Source organism: Choristoneura fumiferana, chromosome 22 (genome assembly GCF_025370935.1).
Source record: "Choristoneura fumiferana chromosome 22, NRCan_CFum_1, whole genome shotgun sequence".
NCBI classification, from domain to species: domain Eukaryota; kingdom Metazoa; phylum Arthropoda; class Insecta; order Lepidoptera; family Tortricidae; genus Choristoneura; species Choristoneura fumiferana.
The window spans coordinates 14,043,750-14,070,509 of NC_133493.1; the positions used below are offsets into that span (position 1 = coordinate 14,043,750).

Below are 26,760 nucleotides of genomic sequence, written 5' to 3' on the forward strand. Positions count from 1 at the left end.
TTTGTTTTAGTTTTGAAAAGTAGATTTGTTTTTGGGTTCTCTATCGTTAGCCCGAATTTCATATAATGTATCGTTTTCTAGAATTTTCATTTGCCACAAAGTAATTTATTTCTGAAATAGTAATTTCTTCAGAGTTGATATTAAACTAACCTAACCTAACCTACTGCATTATATATGATGACATTAAAAATAAATCTTGAAAACAGCACGGTTCTATATATTTTACGGCAAACGTTGGTATGGCAAGTGAATTTCGGGCAAATGAAATTCGGGCAAGTAAAAAATTAAGTAACACACAAACTCGCTATTGCCGCACGAAATCTATTAGCAGTGCTAATAATAAGCCTGACGAGAAATAAGTAGCAATCAGTTCTACAAGAGTGCATCTCTTAGATGACGACGGACAATTACCTAGGCCATTGGCACCGTTGGTCCTGGTAAGCCAGACAAGTGTCATGGCTGGGCATGGTCTTGTACTGCCAGTCCACGTTGGAATTCAGCAGAGTGACCGACAGCGCGGGGACCAACGTCACATCAGGCTCTTCGGGCCCTGCCTCCAATAATAGAACCTGCAAAGGAATTTGTAAGTTATCAACTTATCACCCCAGCCTAAATTCGAAGCTCATAGCGTACAGTCACCAGCACCAATACCTGACACAACAAGCGTGCATAAATATCTGATACGACTCTATTTCTAGAGCCGGAAGGACGTGTCAGATTAAGATCGGTTTTTTGGAATCTTTTTGTATTTTTATTTCAATTCCAAATTTTTAGATTTACGGTCATCCTGTAAAACCTAAATTGAAAATACAAACTGAAATATAGATGCACAGAAAAACCAGAAAAATAAGACCAGCAGTGGTGTAGCGGTATAGCACGCGGCACGGAACGCCGAGGACCTGGGTTCGATTCCCAGTGCTGGTCTTATTTTTCTGGTTTTTCTGTGCATCTATATTTCAGTTTGTATTTTCAATTGACGTGTCAGATATTTTTGCGCGCTCCGCTGTGGCAGATATTAATGCTGTCTGTACTGTCGCATCCCTCTCACTCTCGTTTTAAATAATATAAGCGTCAGCGAGACGGCAATATATGAAGTTGGAATTTTGCACTTCGTAGTATAGGGCTAAGTGGCCACTGTGTGGTAACATAGTAAAATAGGAGAAGTAAGTTCACTACGAACGAAAGTAAATTGCGCGGCTTAAATGTGTGCGCGCCGGTTGGCGCTGGTACGCACGCAGCCTGATAATGTAAGGAGGATTAAGTTTTCTGTAGTCAAGGCTGCGTTGCCGTCGGTGCCATACGTTTTGATTTTAGCTCGCTCGTCTTGCGTTCGCTTCGCGAGACGTTCGTGTACTCGTACTTACGTATTTTTTTGTACTAGGTATAGTTGTATATTAGAAGTATGTGTATTGTAATAGTTTCGTGCAAGGACACAAGAAGAAAAAATAATAGATCCCTACCTACCTATGAACAATATAGTTATAGCATTATGTGTAAGTAAACATGAGTAATATGTACACAGTCGCCATCGCCACTCCGGCGAATTTATAAATAATATTTTTAAATTTAGTATAATAATAATAATATAGCGGCAGAGAATCTTATTGTTTCTCTAAACACAGACATTAGACAATTTTAAGTTAACTTTCGTATCAATATTGCCTGTAGATAATTAATCTAAAATAGACGTCGGCAACCCTAAGCGTCGGAGTTTATATACTTCTCCTATTTTACTATGGCGGTAAGGATTCTGGCCGCTCAATGAACAGAGAACACGCTCGCCGCTCCGTTGCCCGCTGGTGTCCTGCCCGCAGCCTTACATTCTACCCTGTATACACCCGAAATGTTGTTCCTATTCTATTTATAAAGGTGTTAATTAAGAACTGATACGAACTTCCTGTGGTTCAATAAACGCGTTAGATTAGCAAAATGTTAAAAACATTGCGCTCAATTTGTTAAATTACGAAAGGAAAACGTAACCTCCTTATCTGGCTGAATAATTAAAGGAAACGATTAAGTTGTTTGGATTCTAGGTCAACTTGCTGGCAATTTTAGAACTTAACGGCATTGCACGATGGCTGAAAGGCTGACGACTGAAATGTCTCTGACCCATGTCTATACCTCCAGGGTACAACAAGCAAAGCTGGCGCTGCGGCTGAAGCAACCGAGACCAGGAGAGTTATAAAATAGTAGGGTATCGGTTCAGCAAAGGTACGAGACCCTTTTATTAAAAGAAGAAGGTTTAAATATTTAGGAACCTAAACACAATAACGATGCGAATTCCAGCGTGTTAAAAAGAAAGTCGCGCGAGCAGAGCGGTGGCGCGTAGTGTGCGTGTTGCGGCAGCCGCCGAGTCGCATGCTCCTGAGAAGAAGGGCTACAAATGACCCGAAACATGTCGAGCTAAACTCGGTTTAAGGCGTGAGTTATCCGTTACAATATCATTTAATATGAGTGAGTCGCACGGTAGCTTCATGTTCAAAATTGTTAAAAAGGTTCTCAAAAATGTCCGTAAAAGCTAAAATAATTCTTCACATATCAGAAGGGGAAGTGCATAGATAAAAAAGAATGCAGGCTCGCTAGCTTGATAATAATGTCGCATACAAATTCCATTATTGTCGAGTGGCAAACTTGTTAAAAAGTTAAAAGGACCATGGAAATGTTGGCACAAGTCGTATATAGCTAACTCAAATAAATAAATATCAGGGGTCAATTCACACCAATTGACCTAGTCCCAAAGTAAGCTTAGCGAAGCTTGTGTTATGGGTGCTGAGCAACGAATAAATATAATTATATAGATATAGATATAGATACATACTTAAATACATATTAAACACCCAAGACCCGAGAACAAACATTCGTATTTTTCATACAAAAATCTGCCCCTGACACGGGAATCGAACCCGCGGCGGGACGTCAAGCTTCGTAGTCAGGTTTTCTAACCACTAGGCCATCTGGTGGTCAAATGGTCAAATATGACCGGTATCAATTATTTTGTTAGAAATCCGGACTTTTTTATTCGGTTTGAAACAGCTTGTGGTGGTACCTGCAGTTTTTTTTATTGAAAATAGGCGGGAAAGCATAAGCATTTTAGTAGAATAAAAATAAATGTCATAATATATTTTGAGAAAAAGTTTTTTCTACTTTAGTTTTTTTTCCCTCACCATTTTTGAGAAGAGCTTTATATTAGTCTCGGTCTCAGCTGGAATAGCAATTGGTGGCTTGTACTATTATTTATTCTGTGGTGTTAGTTAAACCACACATATTCATACTCATACTTATCCTTCGGCTGTTAATAAACTGAGACGGTAATGTAATGACGCTTAGTCGAGTGATCAAAACGCTCTAATATTCTCCTGGCCCTCCATAAGTTGGTTGATCACCTGGTAAACATATTCTAATCTTGTTCTGTGGCCATGATATATTATGTAGGTTATATGTACAGCAAACTGATAAGTTGACTACACACGTAAAAGTTGTTAGACAAACTGAAATTAGGCGAAAAATTTTGTAGACAACTTTCTCAGCACCTTAATGTTCAGCAGTAGCCGTCTTTCGTTTGCTGATGACGTTAAAAGTGTTCGCAAAAGCATTTACCTTCCATTTCTCGACAGCACTGAGCCTATTTGCCACCACGCAGCCAGAGGCCCCAGCACCCACTACGATGAAGTCGTACACCTCCCCGTTCACGACGTGATCCTGGATCTGCAGCTTCTCCTGGATCCTCCGGTCTTTGGAGTCCCCGTACAGCTGGACCACCAGGTTCAGGAACACGTAGGCGAAGGACGAGCAAGCAGTGAGCTGCGTGTGCGCTGGGCACGTCTCCGCTATGTTCGGTGGTTCCCAAATCATTGTGAATCTAGCATTGGAGCGTTTTTTTTTATTATATTGTTGTGTTATGATTGTGAATACATGTATTTATTTTTCTTTATTAGACCAGGCGTAAAATAATCTGCTATTACAGTCAGCATCAGAAGTGGATGAGCGGTTACGGTGCTCAGAATGATCTGTCTACACACGACTCTACCGCCAAGGTAATAAGAGGGTGTTTTGAGCACCACGACTGCTTAAAACCTGATTGATTGACTCATCAACGACCACTCCGAATCCTTGGACTTAAATAGCCGATTGTTTTATAAAAACACCACTCGATCTTATTTATTAAAGGGAGTCTAATAAATATAAAAAAATAAGGATGTTGATGATGTGTTCTTGTTATCCCTCACTAGGGACATAGGGCTCGTAGAAGAGTTTTCCATTTGGCTCGATCTTGCGCGGAAAAAATAAGGATATAATATAATACTATAGTTATTTGTGTCACAAGGGAGCAAAATGGTGTATTTACGGCGAGGGCGTACATTGAATCCAGAATGTAGCGAAGGATTCTACAATAGAATCCTGAGCGTAATTAAGGATTTAAGTGTTAAGGCCCAAGATGAAAATAATTTTGCTCCCGAGTCGCTCATAGAACTTTTCACACCGAGAATTAAGAAACTTGAAAAAAATATATTCTAAATATTATTAAAGAACAACTAGCATAGAAAATGACGTGGCTTTCCAATTATCAACTTAAAAAAATTGCATTTGCAATAAAACACTTAGAAAAGCCTTGAACAGGGAAGTTGCACTCTCGTCAGGGAGGAAAAGTTACTTTTCTGAAGGAGAGGTGTGAAAAAATTATTTACTTACGAGAAATCTGAATTGTCGAACAGTTATGAAACCAAGTAGGTCCTTACACATTAAAATATGACCTAAGTGAAAATATACCTTCACTTTTTCCTTGCTAAGAGCAATTAAAAAAACATAGAAATAAATTACCCCTAAAACACCATGTTACATTAACCTAATAAAAATACTTAGTCCGAAAATCGTAACGTTTGGAGGACTCTTTAGGTACTTTTATATTATTTCATTCACAGATTACATTATTATTATTATTAGCGTTATACTTATTTAGTCTCAAAATACAAACTTAAATTATAAATTATTGACAAAAAATTATAAAGTTTCCATACCTAACTTGGAGAGGCCTGAAGTCTTCAGGCTGGAGGTTGCGCGCACGCAATAAATAGCACTGAACAGTATATGTACCTGCTTACATATATATTGATAACTAACCGACCGTGAAACAAGTAGCATCTGTTTTTATTCGCTCTGTAGATAATAATCTTTTCACTAATACGTTTTAAGTGATATATTATACAAAAAAATGTGCAACAAAACTAACTAACACTTACTATCAATCGCACAATTTCTAGGTCAAATGTAATAGACATGATGTCTTAATCAGCAATCTATGAACCAACACTCTAACCCAGTAAAAATCCACTGACGCACAGTATTTATGTTTGACCTGATAATATCTTATAAGTAAATATATTACAATTTTGTTATTTTGATTTTGTCTAATTTCTACGTAAATACTACCTATTATATTACACCGTACTTTGTTAATTTTTCCTTGTTGATTATTTTAGTATGTAAATGTTAGCTCGTTTAGCCTGAGACACAGGAATTATCCTAGTTCAGGCAGGCGTGTTACATAGATTTTAAGTGAAATATTGTATTTTGTTATTTTGTACCGAAATGAATTTGAATAAATTTTATTATTATTATTCTCTTTATTTATTTTTTATTCTTAGGATTAGGTTTTTATAATAGTTATAAGAAGTAAAATACAGAAAAGTACATACAAAATAAAAATATTATAAAAACCTAACCTAGTTTGCCGCCGGTAACGGGGTAGGGCCCAAGCTACCAGTGGTCAGGGCCGCAGAGTGAGGAACCTCCGGACGATGCGTGCCGTGTCCAGAAGTACCGCCTTCTGTATCTGGCCCTTGATCCAGCCATCTAGCGAGAGTCTCTTGAGATGTTGGTCGAGACTCTTCGCTATTAGACCGTTTGCCGAAACGACTATCGGGACAATGATCGTCGAGTCAACATCCCACATAGCAGTCACCTCGTGAGCCAAGTCAAGGTACTATTGATACATACATACATACATTTATTATTATTATTATTATCATCAGTCTACAGCAGGCCACTGCTGGACATAGGCCTCTTCAAAGGCGCGCGATAACACTGCCTTCAGCTCCTTGCATCCATCCGCCGCCAGCGACCATCTTAAGGTCGTCCGTCCACCGTGTCTCAGGACGCCCTACCTACGCTATCCCGTCCATGGTCTCCATTCGACAAATCGTCTACTCCACCGTTTATCGGTCCTGCGACAGACGCGGCCAGCCGAATGCCAATTCAGCGAACTAATTTTTTTAATAACATCGGTGACTTTCATTCTTTGTCGGATCATGTAATTTTGGATTTTATCCTTCAAAGAAACCCCTAGCATTGGTTTCTCCATAGCTCGCTGAGCGACCTTGAATTTGTGGATTAGCCCCGCAGTCAAGATGTACGTTTTGGCTCCGTAAGTTAAAACTGGTAGGACGCACTGGTTGACTTTCGTCGAAGTGTGCCGAAAGCAGCCCGGCCCAACTGTATTCGCCTAGGCTCTGTTTCAAAGTTGTTCCTACCGAGTTGTATATATATGCATATGTTTTAGTGCTAGTTCTAGTCTTAGTTTTAGGTTAGGAGTCAAAATAAACCCCACCTTTCTTTCTTTCTTTCTTTCATATAATGCAACCTTACTAAATATTAAGTCAATAAGGATAGTATTATGAAAAAAAATAGTTGAAATTAGCTAATAACTTCATTACTTTATATACCTAAGTACCTGTATGAAATAATGCAAAGACTCCGATCCGAAGTCTCATAAGTTGAGCTCGGAATTAATACCTACTATTCATTCGTTCTCATTTTGTAATGTGATATAATAAAAGAAAAGTTTTCTTAATGTATTGTTTTGTTTTGTAACATAACATGTTTTTTCCATGTACCTAATACACAACGCACGTTATACACTACAATACAATACAATAGCTCTTTATTGCACACCAATACAGTAAACAGTACAGAGAACACAAGTATATACATAGAGATTTCCTAAGGTAAGCAATAGGCGGCCTTATCGCTTCAGAGCGATCTCTTCCAGGCAACCTTTACAATGGACAGAAATAAGGAAACGTTATTTCCGTGTATAGGTTTTTTAAAAGTAAAAAAGTCAAGTTAATATAATAATACAGTTGCAACAGTAGATTTAAGTTATAGTTTATTACTTGCTTTACATTTTGGCATTCAAATCTCATTTTCAAAAAAAAGTGACTAGACATGCTCTTTCCGTGGACCCTTCAAACATGAACTTGATTGTAGCCAAGTGTCATGTTATCACCTTTACACGGAAAAGAGATAAAAAAGTTTACGATTATTATATAAACGGTGAGTTATTAAAAAGAAAATATGTTGTAAAGGATTTAGGAGTCTACCTTGATAGTAAATTGATGTTCAACGAACACGTGGAAAACATTACCACTCGGGCTTATAGGATTTTAGGATTTATCTTGAGAGTTTGTTTGTTTTTTTTGTTTGAATAGACGCGAGACGGTATCACATTTATCCGTCAGTTAAAATTAATCAATGGGTGGTGAAACAGCCCCAAAGTATAATAAACTAATGTCAATAATTGATAAACTCACAAATAAATACCAGTTTTTAATCATAACTATAAGTTTTTTACCATCCGGTATATCCGGTATAGTACGCAACTATCTGGTATTCGGCCGAATAGTAAAATAGTGGCCGGATAGGCCGGATACTGGCCGGATATTCGTTGCATCACTAGTATTTATTTAAATAAAATAAAAAATACACTTTTTTTATTTTTTTTTATTGTATAACTGTTTTAATAAATTATTATTGTATTATATAGATTATAAATAATAATTTTAAATTTTCTTTGACATTGTTTGGTTTCTTTTGATTATTTGTGGTTTGATTAATTTGTTATTCTATTTAATTTGACATATTTGTTTTATTTAAAAATAAATAAATATCATGGGACATTTGACACTAATTGACCTAGTCGCAAACTAACCAAAGCTTGTACTATGAATACTAGGCATTTCTTATATTCTTACTTTTTTTTGTGTGAGTTGTAAGAATTGAGTATATTTTTAAGAAAATTAGTGAACTGTATAGGTATTAATTCACTTAGCAAATTACATCTAGTATTATTTTTGAATATAATTTTTGACTTGCAAAAATTAAAAAGATTTTCAAAAAACATTCAAGTCCAAAATGTCACGGACCGTGTAGTGTGCGATTGGCGGAATTTGAAATAAAATGTTTTTTTCCCAAGAAACGTTATGTTATTTTGCAAAAAATTACAGCAATTATGCAAGACTAACCTTTGTTCTATAAAATGAATTTAAAAATATATAAATAATAATGACTATTTGTGATTTTGAGCAACATAAAGTTTGTGAGTAGTTTTTTTTTGGGTCACGACTATTTGCGATACTACAAAATTACGGTACTCGGTACAAAAGCAGCATTGATGTTGGCAAGCCTTTTTAAATTTTTTTAGAACAGCAACACGGTCTTCTTTCTCTTCTTGTCAGATTTGCTAATGGCTGAATGTATCTCGCAAAAAATGTTGAAATAAAATCTGGCCAAGAGTGTGTCGGACACGCCCGAAATAGCTTTCCGTAGCCATTACGAAAAAATGAAGTAATATTTTTCCAAGGATTTTGTATTTTGTGCGGAATATTCCAAGTTTAGGTATATTTTATACCTTAGGCTGCTATTTACTCTTAAACTACTAATAATTCTCAAGAAAACTTAACCGTTATAGTTTTCCTTTTAAGTTTGATATACTTACTACCATCCTGAATTTTTTGACATTCATAAGTGCTTGTTATAGCCTAAATTGAATAAAGATATTTTGACTTTGACTTTGACTTTGACTTTTCAAATTTTCCACCCACCGGTTTAGATTTAAATGAAAATTTGCATTTTAACCCAACGATACCCCACACTACAAGGTTGGATGAGAAAAAAAAATTACCCCCACTTTACGTCTATGGGAGGTACTTACTTAATGTAAAAAAAAATGTTTGAATTTTTTTATTGTACCATTTAGTCGGCATAGTTTACATATTATATATTCTTACAAAGTTACAGCTAGTCCCTGAGCAAAGCCGCGGACGGACAGACAGACAGACATGGCGAAACTATAAGGGTTCCGTTTTTGCAATTTTGACTACGGAACCCTAAAAAAGGACAACCTTAACGCGTCAACGCCGTGTACGAGTTTTGAACGTAAGTACTAGTGTCACATTATTATTTAAAACATAATTATGTAGGTAATGTGGTGTAGTTTAAGATAATTACTTAAGATTTAATAATAATAATAATATTTTTTTATTTAGATTATATATCCATATTGTTAGTAAACATGACGAGTACAATCAATCAATTAATGAGTAGATTACTGATTACTGATTGAGATTTGTAAAACCATGGTTGTTTTTTAGGCTATACCGAATACGTTTCAAATTATCACGACCATGGTATGAAAAAAATGTCACCGCCGTGGACTTTTTGAGTACATGGTCGTGACATATATAATGCGTGGTTGTGACATTAAATTTCATTTGAATTACTCTGTGGATTTTGTTATTATGCTAAGTTATATTGTTATACAATGCATGTAATTTTTTAAATTGCCTTTTAAGGTATACCGATTTTCCGCTTATCTGATTTAGTAGTCACGAAAGAACAAAACAGCAACACACGTTACACATTAAGTAATGTCACGACCCAGGCGCCATCTGTCACAACAGTGTTTATGTACCTATTTTTTTTGCTTCCTGAGGGCGTTAAGCTTGTCCATATACATAAAAATATGCTATTGGTATACAATATATTATACTATAAAAAACTTTCTATTTTTTTGCCCACTAGGCAACGGATAAACATACTTAATGAACTAAAATAATTTCCTTGCTCACCCGCGACCCTACGATAGCTAAGCTTATGCAAAATATGCGTGTTCATGCAGTTCCTCCACCTCCACACTGTAAGAACACACACAAATCACACAAACCCATCTATCACCACCACCACACTACACTGACGCGTTTCGAACTCAACCAGAGCTCATCTTCAGAGTGACACAACCGTACACCATGCTACCAGTTGTTAGTTGTTGTGTCTAAAAAAGTTTTGCTAACAGTAACAAAACATTCACAGATTTCGTGCCTCACACGACTATCGAGCACATTGGAAATGAATCTACGGAATTCGAAAAAATATTGCCGCTGCATAACGCCTGTGAACAAAGAAATTGCAAAATTTCCACACACGTATCGAAGTTTGTATTATATTGTATTGTAAAACTCATTATTGTACATAAAAACACATGAAAATAACAGAACACAGGATAATACTCGTAAGATGTACAAAGGCAAACTTAAGGCTTAGGCGTTTGAATACAAGAAAATTATTACACGACAAATCCGTAGTCAACTCGAGAAGTGGTAGCCACATCGCCGTCATCGTCACTCGAGTCTTGATCGGCAGCGGCCTTGCTGCAAGATATGAAATTTTTCTTGACAGCAGTTTGACGCGACGAGCCATCGTCAGGTACAGTGGCGTAGCTGGGTAACCAAAGGCCCTGGGGCAAAAAATAAGCTAGGGCCCCAACTAAACTATTTAAAATCGTTTGTTCCGTATCCCAAATATTCCGAATGTGGGAGAAATTTTCACTAGTTCAATTTATAGTTCGAGGGGCCCCCTGAGCTTGGGGGCCCCGGGGCACTGCCCCGTCTAGCCCTCCGGTAGCTACGCCACTGGTCAGGTAACTCTTGCGGCACGTTCCAATAGCTCAGAAACCCCAGCTCCGTGTCCAACGAAATCCCGAAACGCGTTTTGAAGCCCGAGATAGCAATTACAGCCAAGCCATGAATGATGTTTTACAAAATAAGTTTTGCAATATTAGCATAATTTTGGTTACTAATTAAAAAGTAAATTTTGTCGGCAGGTAGCCTAATAAGTTCAGGTATCCTTTTTTTTAGTGTACCTACTTATATTTAATATTCAGTTTAAACTATAACAAGCCCTTATGAATGACAAACCAAATAAATAGGTACCTCATAGGTACAGTCACCAGCACCAATATCTGACACAACAAGCGTGCATAAATATCTGATACGACTCTATTTCTAGGGGCAGAAGGACGTGTCAGAAAAAATTTGCACGCTCCGCTGTGGCAGATATTAATGCTGGTGACTGTACACACAATCAACTCTTTTTTTATATGATGCTGGTTTAGAAAGATTACGGTGTTAAAGAATAGATCTTGTATTGAACTGGATATTACAATACAATAATTAAAGGTATTTATTGAACACCAACACATAGTAAGCAGTACAAAAAACACAGGTTTATAAAGACTTTGGAGAATAAAATGTATATAATTGCCATCCAGCGGGTAGTAGCGTAATTGATGTTAGTCGCGCCATCTAGTGAAAAGTTTGACAACTAATCAGCTAGTGCAGAGACGTGGACGTGTATATTTGGCGTGACCGGCGGGGAACGTCACGTATTCCTTTAGTTTGTCCAAACATCCCCTTATCAGTTACAAGTACCCGGAATAATGCTAACTCATCTGACGGATGATGTGATGATAAAATAAAAGTCAATAATTCACCAGGTGTGGTGTGAGACTTAAAAGTATATGTACCTCATACGTGCAAAAAATTCCGCAGCCGGTAGGATTCGAACCTACGCTCCCAGAGGGAATCTGATTTCGAGTCAGACGCCTTAACCACTCGGCCACGACTGCCATACCAAGTAGTCTGAATTAGACACTTAGTTACTAAAAGTCATTTCATAACAGATCTTATTGCATGTTTTCTTAAAAAAAAAAAGTTGTGTGATACATGGTGATACTCCGTGTATGGAGGGGCCATTTTAACCGACTTCAAAAAATGAGGAAGTTTCATAGAAAAAAAAAATATCGTTCATAAAAATAAGTAAGTATTAAGTAGGTATGATATATGTATATTTAATGTACCTAACCTAAATAATTACCTCAATAAAATTAAAGTCAATAATATAACGCGTGTGTGTTGTTATTAACTGAACGTAAAAAGGAGGTTATCAATTGGGTTTATTTTTTTCCACAGAATTCCCAATAAAAATCGATTTCAAAAAATATTTTTATAATAACACAATTCACTATTGCATGTACTCTGTGCATGTAAGTACTCTGTGCTCAATTAACTATGATAGGCGCAGGATTACCTATTATAATTTTATTTCAAATTAAATTTTAATTGCTATAACAAAGAGCTACAAAATATAAAAATAATTATATTTGTTACAGAATGTATTTAGACCGCGATTACCTTTTTCCGTGGAAATGTGTAGCTGTTTGCTGAGAATGTTTGAGGTTTTGTGAGACGATGGACAATAGGCATACCTACAGACACAGAGTACCTACAGATGATAAGTAGGTATATACCTAAAGTTTTTAAGTCGTGTTTTGCAAGAAAATAGTCTCGCTGCTGGACCAATAACACTGGGTTGGACAGATTAAAGGTGGCATGTGGAGTTAAGTGAATAAATGAATTTTGGTTAGCTTGTATAATTTAATTTATTAATTTTAAGTACTAACTTTAGGAAAAGAACGTATTTATCTTGCTATCTCAACTAGCTTACTGAATTTTACTTAAGCTAATGAGGGCTATCGTTTTTTGTCTCACTAGATGGCGCACTGTTGCGTGAGGTTTTTAAGTGTGGCTTTCAGAGTCTGTTATTACGGGCGTTAAAACAAAGTTTAGATTAAAATCATATTTAAAACACTTTAAAACCGTACCATAAAAATATCTAGCAACCACAGTGTTGCTTAGTCCCGTTGTTCGCGCACTAAAACCTTTTTAGGCCATACACAGTGCAGGGGTGCTCTCTGGCACAGGACTTGTCAGTCTGGCACAAGTCTTGTCGTTGACATAAGTTTTTTCATCCGCTCCCGTGTTATATTCGTTATAAACCGCATCGCCAAATAAGAAGATTTCCTTCGACTCCGCATCACAAGACCCCCGCATCACATCATCGGCCGGAGCCCTAACCAGGTGAGTGCTTCTGCTCTGTTGGAAATTCCATTTGGCATAGCGCGCTCTCGGTCTTCCGCCACCCATAAAAATTGGCTATTTACACGCCATACCATAATTCTTGGTCCTATCGAACAACCGGATTGCTTCCCGGAACGAAATTATTCACCCGCTTCGCCTGTGACATAGCGTAATTTTTGGCTCTCACAATAGGCATAATTTTCAACCGCCATTTCTGTCATAATTTCTTCTGACATCTCATATAATTTTTGAAACTAAATTTTATATTTTCGCGTTACATAATCATGGCGAAATCATCTTTAGAAGCAAAATTATCCATATTGAAAACCAAAGAGGAACGAATTTTACGCCGTTTCTCACATTTGTTGGATCTGTCGAAAAATGTCTCTACGTTCGATTCCCGCAGTAACGAGAATTTCATGGCAGAATCCGAGACGATTGATGACTTTAAAGTAAACTTCGAAAAAATATTAGACGAAATAAATGTTATTTCAATGTCCCTTGATCCTAAACATGAACCAGATTATGAGACTCTGGATACATTTGAGGACTTATACGCCCGCATCAAGCGCACTCGTGCTAATATTTCTAAAATAACCGCCCCGCAAACGAGTTCGCCTTCTGCACCCGCGCCGCAAGTTAAAGGTCCAAATATTAAGCTACCGCCTATCGACCTTCCCTCCTTTGATGGTAGGACTGAAAACTGGCCCATATTCTATGAGTCGTTTAAATCAAATATTCATAACAATGACCAGCTTACTGACTCGCAACGCGTACAGTACCTCATGGGCAAATTGACCCATAGCGCTTTAAATATAACCGCAGGTTTGGTACCCACAGGAGAGACTTATTCCATTATTTGGGATAGTCTAGTAAATAAATACCAGGATAAACGCGCCTTGGGTACATACTACCTTAATAACATCTTGGACATTAAACCAAGTTCGAATTCGCCCAGCAGTCTTAACAGTTTCATTGAAAGATATTCCGCGACTGTGGCCGCTTTCAAACAATTGGATATTCCTGATCTCTCAGATTTCTTTTTCCTGCAGTGTGCTTTACGGAAAACTGACCAACAAACTTTACAAAGTTTTGAAATGTCTGTGCGTGACGTAACTATTCCCTCATACGAGCAATATGTCACATTTATGCAGAGTCAAGTCAAAATTCTAGAACGGTCAGGCAATAATCCTTCAATGAATACTCCGCGAACCGCTTATAAACCCGCTGCCAATACACCGGCTCAACCCGCGCGTACTACTTACAAAACGTTTGTAGCTAGCAACGATGTTCCTTCTTCCAGCTCCGCAAATAACAAAACCTGTGTATTGTGCAATAATAATGATCACGTACAGTTATATAATTGTTCTAAATTCAAAAATATGGTTTCACCACAAGCTAGATTCGACTTTATTAAAAACAACCGTGGCTGTGTAAACTGTTTAAGCATGTCACATACTCTACTCAATTGCAGCTCACGTAGCACTTGTAAGTTTTGTCAAAAACGCCACCATACGTTGTTACACTTTGGCAATAACAATAATAATTCTCAACCGCAAAAGTCTTTACCCGCAAAAGCGTATGTTAAATCTACACAGTTGTATACAAACGCTTCATCTTCGTCTGCCGCGCATGCGCCGACCGCCTCGTCTGGTGCAGCGTGCCCACGCGCGCAGCCTGCCGTGCCGCTCCCGCGCGAGCCAGCAGCTGATGCTGCGAGCATAGGACGCGACCCCGCGCCGCCCGCAGCCGCTTGCTCCTGTACTCATCCGCCGCCTGACAGTAATCAAATCACGTCGCCGTCACATAACGTACCGACTACACTGCCGGTATATAACCCGCAAACGCTTCAGTTTCTCTGAAAGTAGAGTCAAAACCGAATTCGACTATACTTCTGTCAACCGCTCAAGTTTACGCTAAACAAAACAATAGCGATAGTAAAATGATTATTAGATGCCTCATTGATAGTGGATCTCAAAATAATTTAATAACGCTCGATTGCTGTAAGTCACTAAATTTACCCATTATACCGCTGACTAATTCCTATATAAAGGGTGTTGGTTTAACTTCAAGACCAATTCACGGATATGTTTACTTTAATATTGAATCCCGCATGTATCCAAATAATAAATACTACATACACGCTTTAGTGGTAGATTGTATAACCGACCAATTGCCCTCGCATTTTATTGAATATAATGAGCATGACATGGCTTACCTTAATAATATACCGCTCGCAGACCTCACATGGAATATTCCAGGCTGCATTGATGTAGTGCTCGGTGTCCAGTTATTCCCGTATATTTATTTGGGGAATAGGGTAGATTCCGGCTCCTGTGCTCCTCCCGCTTTTTTAACCGCCTTTGGTTATGTTCTAATGGGTGACTATCCTTGTAAGTCTGACCCTAGTAACGCTATTTCTTTCACCGCTCACGTGCTCAATGACCTCGAGTCGAGCCTAAATCAATTTTGGGAATTAGAAGAAATCCCATTCAAACGTCATTTAAGTCCAGAAGAGACTAAATGTGAAAATTTATACACAACGTCTGTGTCCCGCAATGAGGAAGGTAGATACACTGTGGCCTTACCTTTCTGTAAAGATTCTTCAGAACTGGGGAATTCTCGTTCTGTTGCTCACCGTCGTCTGCTTTACTTGGAGAAGAAGTTCAAGCAAATGCCTACTCTTCGCGATTCCTATAATAAAGTCATCTCAGAATATATGCATAATGGTTATCTAACCGAAATACCCGAGTCTGAACTTACTGATGATGGTTACTATATCCCTCATCATGCTGTCATCCGCCCGGAAAAAGTAACGTCTCCTGTTAGGGTCGTTCTCGATGCCAGTGCTAAGACTCATTCAGGTATGTCACTTAATGACATATTGCACACTGGTCCTAATCTACAGGCTGATTTATTTTTGCTTTTACTGAACTTTCGTTTATTTCCAGTAGCTATGACGTCTGATATTAAACAAATGTATATGCAAATTTGTTTGCCTCCGCATGACTTCAAATTTGTCAAAATATTATTTCGCTTTTCTGAAAGCGAACCAATCCGCAGCTTCCAATTCACCCGCGTCCCTTTCGGACTTAAGTCGAGCCCTTTTATGGCTATGCGTACTGTCAAACAGTTATGCTCAGACGAAAGTCACCGCTTTCCTGATGCTGCAAGAGTGGCAAGCTCTCAGCTTTACATGGATGATCTAGTCCATTCATGTATTAATGATGAAACCGCAATGCGTTTATCGCAAGAATTAATCGCGCTATTCAAGTCTGGCGCATTTGACTTAGTCAAATGGTCAAGTAATTCGTCTGCACTCTTAGATAGTCTTCCCGACTCACACCGTGCTTCTGTCAATTTTAACGACAAGCAAAATATTGCAAAGGTGTTAGGGTTGTCATGGAAACCCACAAGTGACACTTTCTTTATAACTACGTCTCCGCCTGCTGGTGGGAAGTGCACCAAGCGAATAATTCTATCCACTGTAGCTCGCTTGTTTGATGTTCTTGGCTTAGTAGCTCCCTTTGTATTATACGCCAAATTATTAATTAAAGAACTTTGGCTTTGCAAGATCGACTGGGATGACACACCCCCTGAGCATATAATCAAATGCTACTCTATGCTAGTGCAAGAATTTCCGATGCTGTCAACATTAAAAATTCCGCGTCACATTGGCGTTTCTGCTGACTGTACGGTCAACATTGTCGGATTTTCAGATGCCAGTCTCAATGGCTATGGATGTGTCATTTACTTGCATGTTACAGACCCAGCCGGTTATGTCACTGTGAGGCTACTCTGCTCAAAGTCAAAAGTGTCTCCCGCAAAAATAACTACACTTGCTCGTTTAGAGCTATGTGCCGCTCTCTTAATGTCCAAATTGATCAAAACTGTTCAGGACACATACTTTACTCGTATTCCGATTGCAGGGATATATGCTTTCACAGACTCAACAATTGCTCTTTCATGGATTAAATCATCTCCTCATAGATGGTCCATTTTTGTTAGCAATCGTGTTGCTCAATGTCAAGAAAATAGTGCATCACAAAACTTTTATCACGTTGCCGGAGTTGACAACCCTAGTGATTGTTTGTCTCGCGGTATGCTACCATCACAATTAATATCTCATGATTTGTGGTGGAACGGACCTTCTTGGTTACGAAGCCCGCCTACTGCATGGCCTATTCAAAAATTCTGTCCCACAGAATTCGATAAGTTGCCTGAATGCAAATCTAATACTTTAACCGCAATTGTTCAAGCTGAATAGTACAGCACAATAATTTGCTCAACTTAAGATTAAAATAAGTTACTCGCATATTTTAATATACTTAGCTTTTAATTTGCCGCAAATATTAATTATTAAATATACCGCTCTTAAAACCGCTCCTTTTCTTAAATCGCTTTATTAACCGCTTTATTTGGTGTTATTTTACTTTGGTAAAGCCACCGCTCGCAATTATAATTTATTTTACCGCATCTCTATACAGCGTGTATACTCAATGACGCTACCGCTAAGTGCCATATCTTCGGATTAGCAAGTAGAAATTTAATTCCCGCGCATTTTTTTAATGTTTACACCGCTCCAGTGTTTTACCCGCTACTGATTTGTCTAACGAGTGCTGAAATACCTGCACACGTTGCAAGTCAGAAATAAATGGTATACCCAAGACCATCCCATCAAAGTAGGGACGGTTGTGTTAATGGGTGATGACAATGTTCCCCCGCTTCACTGGCCCTTGGGTGTTGTGACAGATGTCTATCCAGGGTCTGATAACGTGGTTCGTGTAGCCATGATAAGAACTGCTAAAGGATCATTTAAGCGTCCTGTCGTAAAATTGTATCCTCTACCTTCACAGTAGATTAGAACATTTCATTTTCCTACTTCACCGCACCGCACCGCATCATACCTCACCGCACCTCATACTCATTGAAATTCTCCGCATTTCAAGGCCGGGAGCATGTTCGCGCACTAAAACCTTTTTAGGCCATACACAGTGCAGGGGTGCTCTCTGGCACAGGACTTGTCAGTCTGGCACAAGTCTTGTCGTTGACATAAGTTTTTTCATCCGCTCCCGTGTTATATTCGTTATAAACCGCATCGCCAAATAAGAAGATTTCCTTCGACTCCGCATCACAAGACCCCCGCATCACATCATCGGCCGGAGCCCTAACCAGGTGAGTGCTTCTGCTCTGTTGGAAATTCCATTTGCATAGCGCGCTCTCGTCTTCCGCCACCCATAAAAATTGGCTATTTACACGCCATACCACCCGTTTTGTTCGGAAAAAAAGGGAAGACAAAAGTTTCCGAAAGACAAAACTGTCTCAAAACACAGACATTCATTGCCCCGTAATGCATAATTGCCATAATTAATTACAGGTTATGCAAAATATTCACAAAAAAATCTTATTGTAAATAAACCCGCGTAGCTCACCCAAAAACTATGAGATTTGACATTTCGGAGACCTCACGCTACACTAGCGCCTCTAGCGGCGAATTCATTCGCGATAGCCCTCATTGAGATAGCAAGATAATACGATCTGTACAGTCGAATGCAAAAATATATACAGCCATAGCGTCAGTCACCGTCAGTATACCTATCCCCGTTTGAAATAATTGTACGTATGAATTTCAAACGCTTCTCTTACTAGTAGGTATACGGTGCAATGGCCTTCCATAAAGATGACCTTTGGGCCGAGATGAACACCATGAATACATACATACAGTACATACAGTAGTTATATTACTCGTACGAGGTAGGTATAGGTTGGCCGGCCCCTCTACAATATTGTTTGTTTGTTTGTTTATACTCTTTATTGTACAAAAAGGAAAAACAAAAAGGTTACATAAATAAAAGTTGTGTGATATTGTGAAGTTTTTTTTAATAAAAAAAGCTATACTTGCTTCGAAGTAAAAAAAAACAAAAAAGGCAATTGCCAGGGGACACCCGGGTTTGAACCGGGGACCTCTCGATCTGCAGTCGAATGCTCTACCACTGAGCTATATCCCCGTTGGCAAAGAGAGTGAAAAGTGAATTCATAACTAAAGGCTCTGCACGACGTATCAACGGATAATTATAATATTGACATTAGAATAATAATAGTAAAATTTCTTGAATTAATTAATGTTGTGAGATTTCAAATAACCGCATAGAACTACGATTTTGAACTTTGAAGCTTGGTCATAAAGCGCTGTGTATCCTGTTGATAAAACTTGTAGCGAGTCATTTCATAAGCATGAAGAGATAAGATATAGCTACGTATCTATAGTATGTTATGCGTGTCTAGTAAAATATGCACTTCGATTCGAGAAAGTAACGGTCCGTCTGTCTGTTACCACTTTATGCTAAATTGAAATTTAGTGAGCACCAGGGCACCTACGGAGACAGTCTGAGAACCTGGGAAGGCTCTCGAAAAATTGCATAGTACCCGCGCTTATTTTTTTGCCAATGGAGTAGCTATGTCATCATATCAATAAAAGGAGCAATGAGGAGCATCAAATTTTAGAAAATATTTATATGCAAAATAAGTTGCAAAAAGAGACGCCCCCGGGTGGGCTTGAACCACCAACCTTTCGGTTAACAGCCGAACGCGCTAACCAATTGCGCCACGGAGGCGATGATGACACGCTTCAAAATACGTATCGGTTTTTGTTTAACGTGGTTTCAATTGAAGATGCGTTTCAATGTAAATAGACTTTCCGAAAGATTATATGCGCAAACAGACTGTATTTAAATGGTAATAAAGATTTAAATGAATAGTCAGTAAGTTCGTTCATCATTTAAACCTAAAATTATGTTATGTAGGTATTTTTTGTGACAATCATCATCATCGGCCTATCTTAGTCCACTGCTGGACATAGGCCTCTCCATTTGCACGCCACTGAGCACGATCCTCGGCCAGTCTCATCTATTATGCCAGCTACCCTGCGAAGATCATGCTCCACCTACCTAGTCTGAGGGTGTCCCACGCCACGCCACGCCACGCTTGCCGATTCGCGGTCTCCACTCAAAAACTCGTTCGCCCCAGCCTGTTACTTGTATTGTTGCCTTGGTGACAATAACCAACTAAAACATTCAAGCAGAGTTTCCACCAATAATGTGCGAGGATGTTTCGAGCAATGTGGTTTTCATGAACCAATAGAAACGCTTCATTTACCTAGCCTCGCACAGCACCGCTCCGGTGGAATTAGCTGAGCGGAACGAGGTGGTGGAAATGGAGCCTTAAAATCAAAAATATCTTTTATAATGTCAGTTACATGGTTCCCAGGAAACACGCGTTCAAATGGCTAGGCCCAGTTGGCGGAAATAGAAATAGAATGTGTTATAATTATTTATAAATACTAATAAAAATACTGTTAATAATAATATATGCGTATGAGGTAAGTACAGTCAAGGGCAAAGATATCAACACTGCCAAAGTTGCAAAAATATGTATACACGGCCTTAATGTTAAGTGCATAAAGACGTGTATACATATTTTTGTAACTTTGGCCGTGTCGATATCTTTGCCCTTGACTGTACATACATAGCTATTGGAATTTGTATTAGTAATATTGTAATATAAGTATACAGAAAAATCATAATTATCTCGTATTTAAGTAGGTACCTATGCAAGCAAGTACCTACAACACAGAATAGACGCAAAAAAAAAAACTAAATGGTCTAGTCCCAAGTTGGGACTCCCACTCCCAACTCAGTATGATGCATCCGAGTGGGTGCCAAACAGGTGCCATAATTTGGCTTACACTGACATCTCCCGTATGGTCTAGTGGCTAGGATACCTGGCTTTCACCCAGGAGGCTCGGGTTCGATTCCCGGTACGGGAAGTACCTTTTTTATTTTTTTTAATTAATTTTAACTTTTCCCCGAAATTTAAATAATTTAATTTCACGATTGCGTCATCCAACAGTTAATTTTTTCTTTGTCTTGGCTGACTGGACATGTTGTATTTCTAGATATTATTATGTACAATGTTTACTATATTTTTCAGTGGTGTAATTTGTACACAGGTAAAATCTACACAAATGATCATAAAGTTCAACAGAAAATTACACGTAATAGCAATTAAATAAAATTATACTCGTGTCACAAAATTTGGCCGATTACTGCGTAGATTTGACTGCCCAGATTTTTTGCCGCTTGGTCGTCGTTACGTTAGTACTATCAAGAACCATATATTTTATACCCTCGGTACTATTATATATTTTCTATTATATATTTCTCGGTACTATTTTTATTTTGGCTGACAATGTTTTTTAATTTACCGCTATCATATACCTATTACGATTATTATTATTTTGTATACAATTTGACGATCCTTTTGTGAATTTCTTATAATTACCTGACATGTATTTATAATGTATTTTTTCATTAGGTAATAAATAAATCTAATCTAATCTAATCTATTCTGTGGCTTAGTCAAAGTCAAAATATCTTTATGCAATTTAGGCTATAACAAGCACTTATGAATGTGAAAAAAAATCTACCACCTATAGTATAATATATGTTTTTATCGAAAAAAAAAATAGATACACAGAAGTTCATTCTTTTCAGACTGTTCTGACTTCTCAGTTAGACATGGAATATTAAAAAAAAATAGCAAAAAGATTTGTCAGAAGTGGGATTCGAACCCACGCCCTCAGAGAGGACCAGAACAGCTCGCACCTACTGAGTAGGCAAGGTAACCTTGAGTCTGGCGCCTTAGACCGCTCGGCCATCCTGACAGTTGCTTATTAGGCCGAAATAGTGCTTTATATTTAACAGTGTTTATTTCCGCAACACGTGACCACAGTGTAAGGAAATACGTGACTAGGTCAGAGGTTTTTCTGTAAAAAGAGCGTCACATACAGAACATTACTGCATTATGCCATTGCCACAGCCATTGGCCATTATGTAGTTAAAATTATCTTACATTTACATACGATTAGCACAATGATAATAAATCGCATCTGGTAACAATAGGGGTACGAAGTTTTTTTATAATGAGAAAAATTATGACGTAAAAACGCTTTGAATGTTGAACAAGGAAAAACGTTATCGTAAACTGCTACATTAGTATGACCAGCAGTTTTAATTTCGTTTATAATTTGGTGTAAAAAATATTTCAGTAAGCCTGCCATCTGTCGGTTTTTTTCCGTAGCATTTTTATCTTGAGTTATTTACTGCACTAGTAAGTTACATTGTTTCCACCAAAGCTTTATCGTTTATGTGCTTGAACATAGACGTCAGCTCAGTAGCGCGGTGAATAGTTTTGCTACTCACCGCTAGATGGCCAATCAGCACTTTGTGATCCAAACAATTTTCAAGTCAAAAGTGAAACATTTTTAAAAACCAGCTGATATTTATTAAAGGTACAAAAAAGAAGAAAATAAACTAAATCAAACCCATCAAGTTATTAAAGAATATGTTAACATACTATCAACACATGTTTCGTGTCTATGCTAATCATTCAACCATTCAGGAGTTCCCTCATGACGAGATGACCCTGGCTGCGGCATCAGATCAGATCGTGTCTATCACTTGATTTTCGTATCGTGTTAGAAATCGAACAATCATGCAGTTTCGTATTGTGCCATATATTAGTAAAGATACCTTAAAATGTGTAGTTACACTGGAAAAATAATAGCTTTCTTCTTTCTTGGATTAAATAAAAAAAAAGATTAAACAAAATATGAACGATTTTTCACTGCTGCTGTATTGAAAAAGAATTTGAATAAAGTATTGCTAGTTGAGTAAATAAGTATTAAAGTGAAATAATCAAAGTTAATAAAGGTGGTTGAAAAATCGCATCCCGAAAATAAAAATTGCCTTAATCTATTGTAGATTTATTGCTTAGCGAAAATGGTTCTTGTAATATAATCTAAAATGCTTCATCAGCTGTCAAATTATAATATTTTCAAAAATATTTAATCAATATCAAAACGCGCGAGCTTGTTTGACGTTTAACAAAACGCTTTTATTTGACAATGACGGACCGATTAGATTCGTGCCGTGCGTAATGGTGGTACTTCACTTGGGATTGCGTATTCGCGTTGCGTTAATGACATCTCCGTCACTCACGCTAGCAACAATATAGTGCATCTCTTTCACACACGCAAATATTTCTGCGAATATGCAAAGTGAAGTGCCAGCATGAGATTAGATAGAGGTTTTGTCAAAAACAAAAAAAGTTGAAGTTGATTAGAGGTTATGTTTCTGTTTGTTTACGCTTTACGTACATAACTGATTCTGTTCTATTTCCATTCCATCTGTTTTAAAACAGAACAAATCATGGACGTCGAATCTAAAATAAAAGAAGACATGCGTTCTCTCGGCTGCAACTCTGAAGTCAAAATATCTCTGGCTTGTTTCCTGTATATGCATTTAGTTGACAAAAAACTAATGTATGATACTGAATACTGCTATAATGAAGACGTGGATACTTTGTACGTCGTCGCTCGTCGCAGCAAGAGCGAGAAAATGAATATATACGTGCCAATCCCTACGTTTGAAGATGTAAATATGGATTTTATTGGTAAACTACAGGAGAATTTGTGTACTATTGAAACTGGGCCGAGTATTAATTTGGCATTCATAGATGGCGACTCCTCGACAGTTATTTACACTTTTACTAAAGGTTTAGTGGAACGGCCGACACCGGAGAAGGTGACAGAACGCCGTACAAGAGAAGAACGGAGAATATTCATTGATAATGAGTTGAGGAAGAATAAGAATGATATTATGAATAATGCATTGAACGGTGGGTTCGTAGATGACGATGACTGTCAGGTAGTCGAGTGACAAGTTGGAACAATTGATTAAAGAAAGAAAGAAAGATTTATTTTGGCTCCATAAGTACCACCACCTTACAATAATAAAATAAATAAGACTAAGGGGCTGTTCACCATCCATTGATTAGTGTGACGGTTAAATGTGATGCCGTCACTATTTGTTTTGTTGGAATAGACAGAGACAGCATCACATTTAACCGTCAGTTAACACTAATCAATGGATGGTGAAAAAGCCCCTAAAACTAGCACTACAACTAAGTCAAAAGTGTGTAAGTGTGTGTAAGAGACATATTTCAACTTATTCTGATGGGGTCTGAGGCTCATGCAAGTGGTTGCATAATGCAAAAGTTGTCCTATTGCTATCTAATGCGGTAATGCAGCATGTGCAACATGCACTTTTACACATAGGGAGAATAGGGGGGCCTTTTTGACTTCACTTAAGTTTATATAAGTGAATAAGTGTGTTTAATTGTAATTATTATGTTTAACATCTTTGTAAGGGTATAAGAAACGCAGCCAGCCTTATGGGCACCCTGCCCAATAGCAGCGACTTGGGTGATATTTGTAAATATAGATTTATAGGATTAGAGTAAGTTACTTTTAGTTCTTTTTTATTTATTTCTGTTAATTATTGTATAAACAAACAGATAATCTGTTTGTTTATAAATAAATCCCTCAGTGTATAATACAATATATTAGAGACCTTTTTTGAAAATGTTATAGTTATTTATGTGGCTGACACATAATGCCTAGTTATGTACTGAAATGGGCCTGGGCCGGCCACGTGTGCCAACGACACGACGAATGGTGGAGCAAGCGCGTTTTGGAGTGGAGACCCCTGCTAAGCAAAAGAAATGTGGACAGACCGCCTGCTCGATGGTCCGATGACATTGTGGAGACAGCAGGACCGGTCTGGAAGAGAGAGACAGATAGTCGATCTGGATGGAGAAAGGTTGGAGAGGCGTATGCCCAACGGTGGGCGAAAACGCGCTGAAGAAGAAGAAGAGAAGAGAAGAGATCATAAGTTTTCTACAATATGTTCAGATATACCTGCTTTTTAAATAATAATAACCTAGACAATCTAGACTTGAGTCGATTTTGATTCTTGAATCGATTTTAATATTCTTGATTCAAAAAATGTATGGAACAATAATTTAATTATCAAATGAAATTACAAATAGACCACAATTACAAGAATAGTAGCTAGCTAAAATAGACTAATTTGGTTATCGCAACCAAACATTTTTTTTTTAAGATGTTCAATATTTAAATGTAATTAAAGTGTTGTTTACCCATACTTTAATGTAGACATTAAGATGCAACCACAGGTAGAAGTTTCTTAATGTAGGTCATCTGCTTATTGTCTTTGAACATTATTATAGGGAAGTTATGATATGGATGTGGATAAAGTTTTGTTTGCTTCATTTCCTTTTTTTTATTCCATAGTAAAGATGCAAGAATGATCTCAGGTAGCTTAAGTTTATTACATGTACAGTCACGTCTAAAAGTATGTATACACAAAAAAATTTGAAAAATATGTAGCCACACATTTTCATCATAAATATGTATCTATTACTGACACCAAAAAAATTGTATTCATTAAACTGTTTCAGTATTATGTAATCACAAAATGCTTCAGAAAGTTGCATACTTAAATAAATTCCATTTAAATGTATCCACCTCGTAGGCAAAAATAAGTATACATGAATGGGTTCCATATACATATAACCACACCAATTGGCAAATATTTGTATACGCCGTTTGATTCATAAATATGTATCCAGACTGCAACAACAAACCTTGTCTGACTGGCATAGAATCGTAAGTTGTATATTTAACTGATTTGACAATTCACGAAAACAGTGCGGACTTGTCACTGCATACGTCTATCTCTCGATTATTCTATGACGCACTTGACAGTCCTTAGATTGAATTGACTTGTAAATATTGAGTATTTCAGTTTAGGGTCATTCTCAGAAAGGTGCACTAAAGCATTTTTTTGTTTTTATTTTAATTATATTGTTAATTTTAGTGGTAGAGCCGCACTGTAGCCAGTTCTTGGTTTGCAGTACGAATGGGCGGGCTCGACCGGGGTAGTACCACACTCTCACAGAATATCGACGTGAAGCAGGAGCTGGCTAGTCCTGCTACTGTGTTTTACGATGAGTGAGATCTATAATTAAAATTACAATGATTAAAGATTGCAAACTATAGATGCTTCAGTGGATCTGTCCTCAGTGGATGACCCGAACAACTTGATCGCTTTGGCTTAGTCGATATTAATGACCACTCTGGACGTTTCAAGTATTTGGTGATCTTGATGGTGTATAAAAAATTAAATATATCCATACCAAATTTCATCCAGCTCACTCCAGTCAGTTCATCCCCCATTTCTGCCCTTAAGGGTTGCTTTTGGAGATAAAAACTAAGTACCCTATGTTCAGCCCCTTGACAGTCGAAACCAGTCGGTTTCGACGTGATACCGGAACAGACAGAGTTACTTTCAATTCATCACTCCATAGTATAAAACAAAGTCGCTTTTTTGTCTGTACGCTTAGATCTTTCAAACTACGCAACGGATTTTGATGCGGTTTTCACAAATAAATAGTGTGATTCACGGTGTCTATGTATACCGTAACCGTGTTGTGCCGGAACGGGTCACCAGATATAATATTATTTAATGGAGTATGGATTCGTAGTATGTATGTCCCTGCCCGCATGCAGGTTACGAAAGAGACAGACATGTAATCTTAACAAAACAGTAATTCTTCAAAACTAATCAAAATATCAAATCGTGTTACATATTTATGAATCAAACGCGTATACAAATATTTGCCAAATTGGTGTGGTTATATGTATATGGAACCCATTCATGTATACTTATTTTTGCCTACGAGGTGGATACATTTAAATGGAATTCATTTAAGTATGCAACTTTCTGAAGCATTTGTGATTACATAATAC

The 26,760-nt window shown here is 37.6% G+C and overlaps 2 protein-coding genes and 5 non-coding genes across 7 annotated transcripts; 2 read left to right on the top strand and 5 right to left on the bottom strand.

The window, feature by feature from the left end:
* Positions 1 to 407: 407 nt before the first annotated feature.
* On the bottom strand, positions 408 to 5,221 carry LOC141440231 (glucose dehydrogenase [FAD, quinone]-like). Its single transcript, XM_074104690.1, has 3 exons — positions 5,016 to 5,221; positions 3,598 to 3,859; positions 408 to 569 (listed from the first exon to the last, which is right to left on the bottom strand). Exons 2-3 carry the CDS (start codon positions 3,850 to 3,852, stop codon positions 408 to 410), a joined length of 417 nt encoding a protein of 138 aa, XP_073960791.1. The 5' UTR covers positions 3,853 to 3,859; positions 5,016 to 5,221.
* A 6,434-nt stretch (positions 5,222 to 11,655) lies between these two features.
* Positions 11,656 to 11,737, bottom strand: TRNAS-CGA (transfer RNA serine (anticodon CGA)). The gene has a single exon. It is a non-coding gene; the product is annotated as a tRNA-Ser (tRNA).
* Positions 11,738 to 18,964: 7,227 nt separating this feature from the next.
* On the bottom strand, positions 18,965 to 19,036 carry TRNAC-GCA (transfer RNA cysteine (anticodon GCA)). Its single transcript has one exon. It is a non-coding gene; the product is annotated as a tRNA-Cys (tRNA).
* A 532-nt stretch (positions 19,037 to 19,568) lies between these two features.
* TRNAN-GUU (transfer RNA asparagine (anticodon GUU)) lies at positions 19,569 to 19,642 on the bottom strand. The gene has a single exon. It is a non-coding gene; the product is annotated as a tRNA-Asn (tRNA).
* Positions 19,643 to 20,781: 1,139 nt separating this feature from the next.
* TRNAE-UUC (transfer RNA glutamic acid (anticodon UUC)) lies at positions 20,782 to 20,853 on the top strand. Its single transcript has one exon. It is a non-coding gene; the product is annotated as a tRNA-Glu (tRNA).
* Positions 20,854 to 21,636: 783 nt separating this feature from the next.
* TRNAL-CAA (transfer RNA leucine (anticodon CAA)) lies at positions 21,637 to 21,750 on the bottom strand. The gene is made up of 2 exons: positions 21,713 to 21,750; positions 21,637 to 21,681 (listed from the first exon to the last, which is right to left on the bottom strand). It is a non-coding gene; the product is annotated as a tRNA-Leu (tRNA).
* A 1,300-nt stretch (positions 21,751 to 23,050) lies between these two features.
* LOC141440249 (uncharacterized) lies at positions 23,051 to 25,284 on the top strand. The gene has a single exon (XM_074104707.1). The coding sequence runs from the start codon at positions 23,297 to 23,299 to the stop codon at positions 23,804 to 23,806; it is 510 nt and encodes a 169-aa protein (XP_073960808.1). The 5' UTR covers positions 23,051 to 23,296; the 3' UTR covers positions 23,807 to 25,284.
* Positions 25,285 to 26,760: the final 1,476 nt, after the last annotated feature.